Raw genomic sequence first — 14,567 nt, 5'->3', positions numbered from 1 at the left:
TGTGCCATTCTATGGGCATATAGCCTATGGAGAGGCTGAGGTTGAACAGTGTGTATAGGTGGGGGTATTAGTTCGTTCTGTAGTTCATGCAAGGCGCAGCCTGGGACACCATCTGGCCCCACTGACGCTTTGCTTTTGGCTTTTGAAAGGGCAGTTTTCAGCTGTGCGTCTGTGATTTCTGGGACACATAACTTTTCTGGTATTGTTGTGGGCCCTTTTGGGGGTGAGAGGGGGGTGAAGTTTGCACTGAATCTATCTGCCAGGATGTTGGCAATATCAGTGGGTTCAGTATATTTTGTGCTATTTTGCACTAGCTCAGAGCATATCTGCGAGTTGCCACTTAGATTCTTGACATAGCTAAAGAAGGCTTTGTGGTTATCTTTTGAATCCTTGGCTATTTTTGTTTCTTTTGTAAGCTTCTGTCAAGATTTATTTACCAAAGGTGACAATGCTACACTTTTTTTGCATTTAATTTTAAGCCAGTTTATCATTGATTTATATGTATTTTCAGCCCTTGCTTTACTAACGGAATATCAGATGCTAAGAGAACAAGAACACCCAACTTGCAGTCAGAGACAAATTTAGTTAGACTTGTGTCTGAGGCTGGTGGTTTGGAGAACTATGAAACAGATTGTCAAACAGAAGGAGGTCACATTACTGAGCCCTGAGGAATGCCACTAGTTTTTTTTTTTTTTCTGAGGTGACAATGAGTTATTTTAACAATGTGGGTTCTGTCTTCCAGATAGTTTGCTATTCAACTTAAGACATAAAGACCTACATATAGGCCTTTAGGCTTATTTTCAATTCCAGCATTGGGAATAGTATCAAAGGCCTGGACCAGATCCAAGTATGCTGTATCTACAGCTTCACCGACTTTCTCACACAAGCTAAATAAATAAGACATGATCTCCCTTTGACAAAACTGTATTGTTGAAAGTCTAAAACAATGATTTTTTTAATATCACAGCTAATGAAATCAGAAACAATACAGTCCATGGCTCTGCAAACTGGACTTGTTAGGTTAATGGGTCTGCAATTCCTGAGATCTCAGTCCCTCAGCCGTATCACATGCTTAGTCATATCATCCAACTCCACTGCTGTTAATACCAGCATGCCCCAGATTTTTACATCTTTCCTGTTTACTAGTTAGAGTAACTTCAATGCCTGACTGAAGCCTCCCTTTAGTGTCATGTAGTATAGCTTTTTTTTTAAGTAGGAATGGGAGTAATACTGTATATGGTACACTATGTTTAATTTTAATTATTTAAAAATGCATACTCTGCCTTATAATTATATCTTTATACTGTGACTACTATATGCTGTTTTTGATCTGATTTAAAGTCTCAGGTATCCCCAGGCTGGGTGTAAAAATGGACCAATAAGATCAGTGCCCTACCCAGTCAAGAAAAACAAATCAAGAAATAAATAATAAATAAATACATTAAGACAATTCAGCATGAAACATTGCATCACACTGTAGCTGTCGCAGAGAGTTACTCCAAAAGGGCACATTTCAGTACTGTGTTTAATATCTAGAGGATGAGCTCCCACATTTTGTCGTAGTAACCAAGTACTGATCACTAGGCCCCCACTCCCTGGGTTCAGAAGGAACTCAGTTGATTTTACCTGGCTAAACATCTTTGTCAATGTCATAATTTATACACATACTAAGGCCATATGACTCTGGCTGCAATATGAAGGAAATGTCTCTCTTGCAATGTTTACTATAAACCTTAGGTTGAACAGCATTTCTAACCCTACTAAAGTAGAACTCAAGTTACAAACACATCAGGCATGTATACTGTGCTTATCTAGGGCACACTGTAAACCTGATGTGCTACCACAGCTACCCAAACAGTCATCAGAATTTGAATCAACACAGAATGTTATACCATATATATGATATCATTTTGTCATGCTGTTAGTTCCTTCAGATGCTGAGGTATAAGCCAACCAAACTGAAAGATATAAGATGGATATTGTTTTCTTTCTGCGTCTGCTTCATTCTGCTTGCTGTATTTTCTGTTAATTTTTTAGTATTTCAGATGTATTCTTCTTTCTCTGTCTCTCTCTAGATTGGGAAATGCATCTCTAGCGAACAGAATGTCACTCCCACCGTAAAGTGGTATAAGAATAAAGTTCTGCTAACTTCAAATAAAGAAGGTATGACGTAGGAGTGAGTCATGGAACTTTTTAGGTATTTAAAATATTGTATAGTGACAACAATAAAGTTATGTATGACACCAGGATTTAAGAAGAGCTGTCTCAGCTGTGGTGCTTTGCTTTAGGGTAATATTGGCTTTTCACTCTGATTATAATGCACACAAAGGAGAGGTGTAGAACAAGGCACAGGTGTCCAAAGTTGTAATGTCCTCTGCCTGCAGAGGTGCAATAATGCTCCAACATAAAATATTCAAAACAACAAGGATACAAAAGCATTTAGGTGTTTATCTCTTAGTTGCAAGATAAGATCCATTACTGGGGTAGTTAAAATACTCTGAACTCTACAGATAGCATGATTAAGCCACTGTTTGGAAGGTTTACTTGCCATCTCAAAAGTTAATAAAACTAAATTTTTAAATAGAATGTTAAACATTTTACACTGCTATTTTTTCAGCAATTCCTGAGCCTAAATCAGATAACCCAAGAAAAATAAACTAGATGTACATTTCTTTTAGGTCAACAAATTGCTCACTGTAAATGAGCTTGTACACCCCACAGATGTATCTTTACTAGAATGGAGGGGGGTTCTCCTTTCCTTTGTGGTGCAATGACCCAGAGTTGAGCACAGCAACTTTACAAAACGGGTGGAGATCCAGAAAGATTCCTGAAATCAGAATGTTGGTCCAGTAGTCCGAAAAGCACTGTACAAACTCCAGTATTCTGTTTATCTGCACAAACAGAATGCCAGAGTTGTAAAAAAGCAGCCATAGGATAACTTTTCAATTGAAACACGTCACTAATATGATGCATTTAAAATTGAGACTTGTAAAACGAAGGGAGAAAAGGCAAAGGAAGGCATTCTAGCTTGAGGTCACTTAACTATTCACATCATAAATGGGCAGGACAGTGGGTGAGGCGGGCAGGGAAATGGGTGGAGAGAGGCAGGATTGCAGGAAGTGCAAGGGGTTGTGACTTTGGTCCGGTTTTCACCACACAGTAAGGTGGCAATCCTAAAATATAATGTTATCTGTAGTTCTGGTCCAGTTAGAAACAGGCCCACATTGTTAAGTAAATGTAATTTTAAAGTTTAAAATGCAGTTTTCCAGATCTCAGGAACATACTGCTAATGTAGGTAACAATTTTCCTTTGACAAAATTATTTTTCCAGATGAAATAATTTTTAAAGACCTAGCTTGATATCATAAAGTGTTAACTCAGAAAAGTGAAAGTATAAACAGCACAGAAAATAGAAATTTTACGTCATAGACAGTAACATGTTTTATTGTTTCCTGTGGTTGCTGCTGTGGCTACTGTTGGAGCTTCTCTCCTACTGAATTCAATCCATCAAAATCTTTCTAGTTTGCAGATGCAGCCTAATCCACACGTACACAACCAAATAAACTATTTCATGAACTTAAAAAAATGCAAACTAACTTTTTCTAGGAAATCAATTATCTTACTTGGTGGAACTGGAGCAAAGCTGTCACCACTAAATAATGACAGACATTTGAGTTTCCAACTCCATATCATTTAGAAAATGCATGCAAAAGCAAAACTAGTTAATCTAGTAACTTTCTAAGTCTCCAAGAGTAATATTTAAAATCTATCCTTATTTTGATAATTTGTTCCCGGCGGTAGTGCAGTGGTTAGCATTGCCACCTCACAGCAAGAGGTTCTCTGGTTTGATCCTTGGCTAGGGTACCTTCTGTGCAGAGTCTGCATGTCCTCCCTGTGGTCATGTGGATTTCCTCTGGGTGCTCCAATTTCTTCCCACATCCCAAAGACATGCTGTAGGTGGATTGGATACTCCAAATTGGCCCTAGGCGTGAGTACATGCGTGTGTGTGTGTGTACCTTCTGTGGAAGGTTGGGTGCCAGGCTGGCAACTCGACACTGTAAACCTCTACTGCCAATCATGAGCGGACATGTGATCCGCTGTGGCAATCCCTAACCAGGAAAAACCGAAAGAAGAAGTTCCCTAATTATAGTGTGGCTTTATCCCTAAGCTAAGATATTGAGTGTAGTGTGCACATTGTTAAAATATGCTGATCATGACGTAGCACTAAGGTCAAAATCTGATGACATGTGACTACAAAATTAAAAGGAAGAAAATTATTTTGTGTTCAAATTTTATCATTTACAAAGTTAATTTGCCTAATATTTTGAGTGTTGGAGATTGTTAAAAGCTAAAAAAAGGTAAAGCAAATTCACCTTGTAAAAGCAAAATCTGTATATGTTTCAACTCAGTCTGATTGTCATGAAGACATCTTACAATACAAATCCATAGCACCTATCTCCTATATGAATTAGCCAATTTATTTATATGCATTTTGCCAGGATAATATCACATACAGATAAACCTTAATGCTGTGCTAGCAACACATGCGTTAAAAACATACCAGCAGCTATAATAAATAAAGCAAATTTACTAAATGGAAAGAATAGGTGTCATTAAGAAACAATTATTTCCAATAGTACATGAACAGTATAATCAGTGTTATAAAGAAGGAAAACATTATCATTTGCATTGTTTTGTGAGATATGAATAAAATGATTAAAGGAGAGAATTGCCTATCACTTACAGCTGAAGACATAATCTTAAGAGTACCAAATGCTGAGCTGTTTCACTACTAGATGTAAGCTCCAAGTTGTATTCATTTATTGTATCATTAGGAAGGTTTAGATTCCTTAGACTTCCTTTTCTTATTTCATCAGCACCAGTCGATGCTTGGTTGGTGTTCCGAACATATTTGATCTATTGGTGTGGAGTCAGACATAAGAAGAACACAAGAGATTGACACAGCTTCTGAGTGCACAGCATCATTTCAGTTTGAATAACTGAATGCAAAATGAGAGTGACAAATCTGTAACACATGGGTCACATTCTAATGTCTTAAGAATGTCACTGAGAGAGACTAAAACCTAATAATGAAAGCAGGTATTACAGAGTTTTGTAAGAATGACGTATCATTAAAATGATTTGTTTTGTAAGAATCATGTGTTATCTTTAAAATGATTTTACCTAATATGCCTGAAACAACTATACTTTTAAAAGGTTTACAATCAAAAGGCAGAAAGTCAGTTAAACGACAGGCACTGACTCAAACATGGTAGGAGCGACATTCAGAATGTCAACGTACAAGTGTCTGTCAGTTCATAAGGACATAAACAAGGCAGGGACACAAAGCATGGTTGGGAATGGCAACTGTAGACAATTAATATCAACAACTGAGTCGAACATATGCGTCAGTAACATCACCATTCGTGCTTTACAATCTCATGTTTTTGATAGTAATCCCTTTTAAAAAGCTGTGATGACTACTTGTAGCATGGAGATGGAACCTTGGACAGGAAAAACATTTTGAAATGCTCACGAAACTAGTTACAGATGTACCAACATTAAAATAAAATGAAGTGAATAAGCCAGTTACCAATGTATATGTCAAACAAAGTGGTATAGGACATGTAATCATAGAAGACAATAGGCCTCTTGTCTATGAGTCAAGAGTACTTACAGATGACTATGTTAGTAAAACTGTGAAAGTTCATGAATATGTCAGTGATAAAGAAGTTCAGGTGGAAACATAACAGAAATCCTTTCAAAACATGTTCAAAAAGTATTTGTTCAAGGCACCTATGAGAATGCAGAATATGTAACATAATCTTGTGAAATTTGATCTGAAAGTAAATTACAAACCAGGGAAACACTATATATAAAACTAAATACAGCATTTTATAGATATGTATGAAGAACTTTTAGAAGAAACAGAGCTACTTTGGGTTGTGTTACTCTTACCAGTGTCATAAAAAGAATTCTAGAGCTGTATTGACACTGAGTTAGAAATGTACCAGCTAAAAGATATTACAATAAAATAATCAGTAATGAAAGAAATGTATTCTTATTTTTCTTTCAATGTTTAATGCTCATGGAAACCTAATCAATGATAATGGTGCAACACATGACCACTGCAACTGTAAGCCTTCTCATCTTTCCTATTTGTTGTGTGAAGTTTTATTATATAAGTTAGGGGGTAGAAGGTATCCCCCACCCCAACAGACTCAGAGGAGAATTTATTTTCCTTAGAGAAAAAAAAAAACACTTTTAAACATATTGTTTTAATGAGTTATAGCCATAATGATTTGCAGCTCAGTAATTCCTTAGGAGGCCAATGTTCACAACAAGATAATGGCTGTTCAGGAGATGAAAGAAGCAAAGTATCTTTTTATGTATGACTTATTATTTTGAGTCCCCTGTAATGATCAAACTGACAGATAAACAATTGGTTAATGCATTAAAGTCTGTACTAACGAAACAATGCAAAAATAAGGAATTAAGAAGATTTATGTGAGTATGAATTCATGCAAGTAATGACTGTTTAACACTACCCACATTCCAGTGGAAGAGTGGAGATAACTATCAACTAACACTAGATTAAATCAGAATTGTTCTGCTCTTTTAAAGAACTCATTTTATTTCCTGGGTGTAAAATCAGTATTGTTAATTGAACTATATTTCATTCTAAGTCTCCATAACAAATCACAAACCTTCCAGTAATTTAATTTTCCTTATAAAGTACTGCACTTCAAACCCTCTTCCATGTCGATTTCTCTCTTATTCTCTGCTAATCTTATTTTTGCTCCATGCATATATGCTAGAGCTCCTTCTCTTACTAGCTCATTTTTTAAGACAATATTTATCTACTCTTATTTAACCATTCCCCATTTTCTAGATTGTACATCTCTTTATACTAACCCCATTCTTTTTTCATCTTGTTCTTGTGATAAAAAAATCATTATCTTTCCACACACCCCATTATCACATTTTATTCACATCATTGTGTTGTCATCTGCTCTAATGTCTGGATTATTTCATGCTCCTTGCTTAATAAGATCATAAATAAAACCCCCTTTCAGCCCACCTTTTTGTAAAATCAACCATAGCGTTCTTTTTCTAGCCAGTCATATGCTCACCCCATTACCTCCTGTATGCTCTTGTATCTTTGATGATCTGCCTCTTCTCTCTGCCTTTTTCATCAGCTCCCATTCACCTTCCTTCTTTTCTTCTCGTGCTCTTATCGTGTATGTACCAAATGTTACTAAGGTATACAGTTGTAAATCTGGCATAGCTCAGTCTCCCAAATGTTACTTAATCTCGGTCTCTGCTTCAATGCTCTACTTCCTCTATTACCAGAACAAATCTGTAACAATCTTCCTGTACCTTTTATATCCAGCTGATAATGCCCTCTGATGGAACATACCAGTACAGAGCCTAGAGTAAAATCACAATTTGCATTGTAAATTTATTCTATCTACTAAAGTACGTCCTGTGAATCAAAAGCTTATATACCCAGATGTTTCATATCCCTTTTCCTGCTAATCTGCTCTTCTTCCACACATCACTGTCCATATCATTAATTCAACTGTCTCAGTCCAGTTACAGCCTAATGCTCCATCCTTTTAAAATTCTAGAAAAAACATTTAGTAATTAATGTGCAGTCATATGCAAATAATCAAAATGTCCTCCATTTTCTGATGTAGTGCTATGATGAGGTTTAATGCTCTGTGCATGTATCTCAGTACCCAACAGAAACAGACTAGGTAACAGTGGGCATCTTTACCTGCTACCACTCTCTAATTCTGTAATTCTGTATCTATAAGGTGTACTTTAGGTGCATGTCATATGGCTCTTACTAAATCTGTATTACACTCCTATCTCTTGTAAACCCTTAAACAGAAAATCCCATTCTACTTTGTCAATAATGTTTTATATAAAAAAGTGTTACACCTGTTTGCTTGCCTGCATCCCCTTTTTCACCCTCTTCTTCAAATTCGACAAAAATCCTCTAACTTCTCTCAGTAGTTCTACCCTTTAGAAAATCTCTGACCTCTTCCACAATGTCTGATATAATATCTTTGATTTGATTAGGCAATATTTAGTATATTATGGCATAGTGGCTATATGATATGTCAGAAAGGGTGTTCTGATGTGCTGTATATGTACCATATATTACAGTAAGAAGCTGAGAGTAATACATGTCGACAACATAGCATAGTCTAGTGTGAATCAACTGGGAAGGGTTTTAATATCAGAGGCATTTTCTTCTCAAAGACAGAGATTTTGAGGCCAAATATCGAGCCACCTAGTAGATCCCAATTTGAAGAAAGTGTGAAAAATATCAATGAAAATCTTGTGACTCTACTCAAGGTGTGCCAGGCATTTGTGGGTTTACTGTGACTCTGCTCAAGGTGTACCAGGCATATGTGGGTTTACTGTGACTCTATTCAAGGTGAACCAGACATCTGTGGGTTTACTGTGACTCTACTGAAGGTGTACTGGGCATCTGTGGGTTTACTGTGACTCTACACAAGGTGTACCAGGTATCTGTGGGTTTATCGTGACTCTGCTCAAGGTGTACCAGGCCTCTGTGGGTTTGCTGTGACTCTACTCAAGGTGTGCCAGGCATCTGTGGGTATACTGTGACTCTCCTGAAGGTGTACCACACATCTATGGGTTTACTTTGACTCTGCTCAAGTATATCAGGCATCTGTTGGTTTACTGTAACTGCTGGAGGTGTACTGGGCATCTGTGGGTTTACTTTGACTCTACACAAGGTGTACCAGGCATCTGTGGGTTTGCTGTGACTCTACTCAAGGTGTGCCAGGCATCTGTGGGTTTACTGTGACTCTCCTGAAGGTGTACCACACATCTGTGGGTTTACTTTGACTCTGTTCAACTATTTCAGGCATCTGTTGGTTTACTGTAACTGCTGGAGGTGTACCGGGCATCTGTGGGTTTACTGTGACTTTGCATCTGTGGGTTTACTGTGACTCTGCTGAAGGTGTACCAGGCATCTGTGGGTTTACTGTGACACTTCTCAAGGTGTGCCAGGCATCTCTGGGTTTACTGTGACTCTAATGAAGGTGTACTAAGCATCTGTGGGTTTACTGTCATTCTGCTCAAGGTGAACCAGGCATCAGTGGGTTTACTGTGACTCTCTTCAAGGTGAACTAGGCATCAGTGGGTGTACTGTGACTCTGCTGAAGGTGTACCAGGCATCTCTGGGTTTATTGTGACTCTGCTGAAGGTGTACCAGGCATCTGTGGGTTTAATGTGACTCTGCAAAAGGTTTCCTGTGCATCTCTGCATTTACTGTGACTCTACTCAAGGTGTACCAGGCATCTGTGGGTTTAATGTGACTCTGCAGAAGGTGTACCAGGCATCTGTTTGTTAATTGTGACTCTACTCAAGGTGTACCAGGCATCTCTGGGTTTACTGTGACTCTACTCAAGGTATACTAGGCATCAGTGGGTTTACTGTGAGTCTACTCAAGGTGTACCAGGCATCTGTGGGTTAACTGTTCCTCTACTCAAGGTGTACCAGGCATCTCTGGGTTTACTGTGACTCTGCTGAAGGTGTACCAGGCATCTGTGGGTTTATTGTGACTCTACTCAAGGTGTACCAGGCATCAGTGGGTTTACTGTGAGTCTACGCAAGATGTACTAGGCATTAGTGGGTTTACCGTGAGTCTACTCAAGGTGTACCAGGCATCAGTTTGTTTATTGTGACTCTACTCAAGGTGAACCACACATCAGTAGGTTTACTGTGATTCTACTCAAGGTGTACCAGGCATCAGTGGGTTTACTGTAACTCTACTAAAGGTGTACCGGGCATCTCTGCATTTACTGTGACTAAACTCAAGGTGTACCAGACATCTGTGGGTTTACTCTTACTCTACTCAAGGTGTAACAGGCATCTGTGGATTTCCTGTGACTCTACTCAAGGTGTAACAGGCATCTCTGGGTTTACTGTGACTCTGCTGAAGGTGTACCAGGCATCTCTGTGTTTACTGTGAATTTGCCGAAGGTGTACCAGGCATCTGTGTGTTTACTGTGACTCTGCTGAAGGTGTACCAGGCATCTGTTTGTTTATTGTGACTCTACTCAAGGTGTACCAGACATCTGTGGGTTTTCTGTGGCTCTGCTCAAGGTGAACCACACATCAGTGAGTTTACTGTGACTCTACTCAAGGTGTACCAGGCATCAGTAGGTTTACTGTGACTCTACTCAAGGTGTACTGGGCATCTCTGCATTTACTGTGACTCTACTCAAGGTGTACCAGGCATCTGTGGGTTTACACTGACTCTACGCAAGGTGTAACAGGCATCTGTGGATTTCCTGTGACTCTACTCAAGGTGTAACAGGCATCTCTGTGTTTACTGTGACTTTGCTGAAGGTGTACCAGGCATCTGTTTGTTAGTTGTGACTCTACGCAAGGTGTACTAGGCATCTGTGGGTTTGCTGTGACTCTGCTCAAGGTGAACTAGGCATCAGTGGGTTTACTGTGACTCTACTCAAGCTGTACCATGCATCTGTGTGTTTACTGTGACTCTACTCAAGGTGTACCAGGCATCTGTGGGTTTGCTGTGACTCTGCTGAACATGTACCAGGCATATGTATATTTAGTGTGACTCTGCTCAAGGTGTACCAGGCATCTGTGGGTTTACTGTTCCTCTGCTCAAGGTGTACCAGGCATCTGTGGGTTTGCTGTGACTCTACTCAAGGTGTACCAGGCATCTCTGGGTTTACTGTGACTCTGCTGAAGGTGTACCAGGCATCTGTTGGTTTACTGTGACTCTACTCAAGGTAAACTAGGCATCAGTGAGTTTACTGTGACTCTACTCAAGGTGTACCATGCATCTATGTGTTAACTGTGACTCTACTCAAGGTGAACTAGGCATCTGCGGGTTTACTGTGACTCTGCTGAACATGTACCAGGCATATGTAGATTTACTGTGACTCTGCTCAAGGTGTACCAGGCATCTGTGGGTTTGCTGTGACTCTACTCAAGGTGTACCAGGCATATGTAGGTTTAGTGTGACTCTGCTTAAGGTTTACCAGGCATCTGTGGGTTTACTTGAGGAGTTTCAGGAGCCTTACTGAGGATTTAGTTGGGGCTTGCAAAGTAGTTTTCAAATTCCTGGCTTGTGAACAGTAAGGATTATTGTGTTTCACTGAGAGACTTTAAAAGTGGACAGGCAAACATAGAGTGGAACTGTAAATAATAAGAAATATGTTTAGGAAATGTGTGATTGTTTTCTTTTAAGCTGAAAATTAATTTTACTTTACAAAATAAACTGCATTTAACTTGAAGAAACTATCTTCTCTCCTGTGTCATACCTGATACAGTAGTGGTTTTAGCAGATATAGTTTGCCTGTTATATACAAAATTATATACTTTTTTTTTTACTTTGTACTTCTTATTTAAAATTTATACTCAAAAGTGTACTCTGGGTTCTATAAATAAATACATCCAATAAATTGATAACATTTTGATCCGCACTGAAATTAAAATTTAAATATCTAGTAACATTAAGATAATTCATGAGCAAAGACAATTCATGCAGGCTTCCTTTCAAAAATGTCATAATGGAAATCAAACTGTGACCGTGTGCCCCTAGTTTGTGTACCTCCTCTCTTTCCTTCAAACCTATCCTCCTCACCCAGATGCTAGCACTGCTAATCCAACCCAATTTGCCTGGACCATAGTCAGGGCTTTATACCTCGATGCCACAGTGCTAGCTAGCTGTGATGGTTTTTTTGAATTGACTATAACCATAAGGTCACAGTTGACCTTACATTTCCTAATGCTGATCTTGAGCGACTTAACAGATATAAATCTCTTTATAAAGATAGAGTCAAGCCAAGAAAACATGCCCAATGCCCATCCACTTGAAGGTCACAGCTATCACACCACTTCCCCCTTTCTACCATAGCTCATAAGTTTGAGTTTCCAGCATTCAAGCCCTAAGGCCGATAAACAAATGCTGATTCCTCAAAACTTGTGTCATGTACCTGTGAACCCATCAGATCATCTAATTTCTGTTTAAAAATTGTTATGGTATCATAAGTTCATAGGTTGGTACTAGGCTATCGGCCCTAGGGCCTATACAAGCCTAGCCATAACAATTCCCTGGATATTTCTTCCCACAATATTTACTACCCTGGACCCTGTTTAGCAGGGTGACTGACGTGATCCCCGAGGTGAATTTCCTATCTCCCATCCAATCATTAAGGTTCCTTTTGAAGAAGGCCAAGGAGGCACTCTACTTGACATGTATGGGCAGTCTATTCCAGAGTATGGGGAGTCTCTGGGTCAGGAACCTATCCCTCCAGCATGTTTTGTTCATTGTGATGACAAGGTTTAGATCCCTGGAGCATGTAGCTATAAGGGATTGGGATTTCTTTAAGTGGGGCATATCCAACAGCTCAGGGTTTGACATGGCCTTGTATGTTAAGCAGAGCTCACTTCTGAGTAGACGATATGCCACAGAGTATAGCTGGAGTTTTTTTAGATGATCAGCATAGGGCATCTGCTTTAGGTCTGTGATTCTTTTAGTGAGGTATTTCTGCGGCCTTTCCAGCTGTTGCAGATGTCTTGTGAGGTACATACCAAGTGGGGTGTTGCACTCTATTATGGGTCTAATGAGGGATGAGTACAGTGGGACAATGACCTCCTTTTTCTGGATGAAAAGCCCTTAGTGATTAGGTTTGCCACATAGAAGGATTTCCTGACTGTTGTGGCAATGTGGTTATCGAAGGTGAGACCACTGTCCACCTATGTCCCTAAATCTCTCATCACACTTTCGGTGTTTAGTGTACTGCCACCTATGTGGTAATTCATGGGTACATGGTTTTTCCCAAAGGGGATAACTATACATTTCTTGGTATTAAGCTTAAGGCCATGGTTCTGGCACCAAGCATCTGTTTCTGTAAGGCCCTATTGTAGAATATCCACATCATTTGGGGATTCAATAATGGCTCCCAGTTGTTAGCCAGAGTCCCTTAGTGTTGGCCTGTACTTCAGAGAAGTAGATGCCAAACAAGAGCGGTCACAGGACTAAACCCTGAGGTACTCCACTTGTCACCTGTCTGGAGCTGGATTTGGAGTCAGCTACTTTTACAGTCTGGGTTCTGTCAGTAAGCCAGCTGGCAACCCATCGAGTGATGTAGGGATTTATACCAAGCTTAGTAAGTTTATCTATGATTCCAGAGTGGGGGATGGTGTCGAAGGCCTTGGTGAGGTCCTGATAGGCTGTGTGGACCACCTTATCCTTGTCCACAGCTCTGGAGACTGATTCGAAGAAATCAAACAGGTTCAGGAGACAAGATCGTCCCTTCACAAATCCAAACTGGGTGGGGCCCAGTGTTTGAAGGTTGACAATGTCTTTGTTTATAAGTTCCATGATAATGCATTCCATGCCCTTGCAGATCAGGCTCATCAGACTGATGGGATGGTAGTTCCTGGGATCCAAGGTGGATCCCCACTTATGGAGTGGGATAACTGCAGCTGTGCACCATTCAGTGGGCACGAAGCCTGAGGTGAGGCTATGATTAAACATGACACTTAGGTGAGGTGCCAGTTCATTTTGTAGTTCATGTAGTACACAGCCCGGGATGTCATCTGGTCCCATGGATGCTGTATTCTTAGCTTTGGAGAGTGCAGTTTCTACCTGTGTGGCCATGATTACTGGAATTTGGCAATCTTTTGGTACTGAGATGGGCCCTTTAGGGAGTGAGAGGGGTGTGAAGTTGGCACTAAATTGATCTGCCAGGATATTGGCAATATCCTTGGGATCAGTATATTTAATGCAATTCTGTTGTAGCTCAGAGCAGATCTGAGCATTGCCATTTAGATTCTTGACATAACTATAGAATGCCTTGTGATTGTCTTTGGAATCTTTAGCAATTTTATTTTCGTAACTAGCTTTGGAGGATTTTATGAGTGATCTCAGCTTCTTACTGAGGCTGGTAAGGGAGTTTTTTGCATCCTGGGATTTTCTTCTTTTCTGCAACAGTTTCTTCCTTCTCTTGTATAGTTTGTTTATGGCAGGGGACCACCAAATTGGCTTCCTTGTTTTGGAGGAGAGGGTCTTGGTTCTATTTGGGATGGCACAATTCATGCATGAGTGGATGTGCTCGCACAGTGCCTTAGTGTAGGATTCAGCAGTCAGACTTTCAGCTCCCGTCTGCATGGGTGTCATAAGTTTGTCACTTCTGACTTGAGTAGCATGAAGTTGGCTTTGGAGAAGTTTTTTTACGGAGGTTTCCTTACTGGGGGAGGGGTGGTGGGTGGGATGTGGATGTCAAGGATGATTAGCTTATGGTCAGATCTGACCAATGAGAGGGTGACCACTGGTTTGGAGCATCTATCTCCCATGTTGGTAATAACCAGGTCTAGGATATTGGAGCCCCTGGTGGGATAATGGATTAGTTGATCCAGGGCGTTGGAATTTATGAATTTCAAAAACCGTTGGGAAAAGGTGTTGGTACCTGAGTAGTTTTCCCAATTAATGGCAGGGTAGTTGAACTGGTTGTATCTTAATATTTTCCAGTATGTTTAGAAAGG

The 14,567-nt window shown here is 39.8% G+C and overlaps 1 protein-coding gene across 1 annotated transcript in view; it reads left to right on the top strand.

Annotated features, from left to right (window-relative positions):
- The window catches only part of AGER (advanced glycosylation end-product specific receptor), a 291,830-nt gene that overhangs the window by 98,725 nt on the left and 178,538 nt on the right, over positions 1-14,567 (top strand). The window contains exon 3 of the mRNA XM_044083190.1: positions 2,076-2,163. Within this exon, the coding sequence (XP_043939125.1) occupies positions 2,076-2,163 (88 nt within the window). The remainder of the gene's footprint in view (positions 1-2,075; positions 2,164-14,567) is intronic.

The sequence above is a fragment of the Protopterus annectens genome, chromosome 9.part0 (assembly GCF_019279795.1).
Source record: "Protopterus annectens isolate FY-2018-M chromosome 9.part0, PAN1.0, whole genome shotgun sequence".
Classification (NCBI taxonomy): domain Eukaryota; kingdom Metazoa; phylum Chordata; order Ceratodontiformes; family Protopteridae; genus Protopterus; species Protopterus annectens.
The sequence above is the reverse complement of the archived record's forward strand: the minus strand, read 5'-3'. Positions and strand labels throughout refer to the sequence as shown.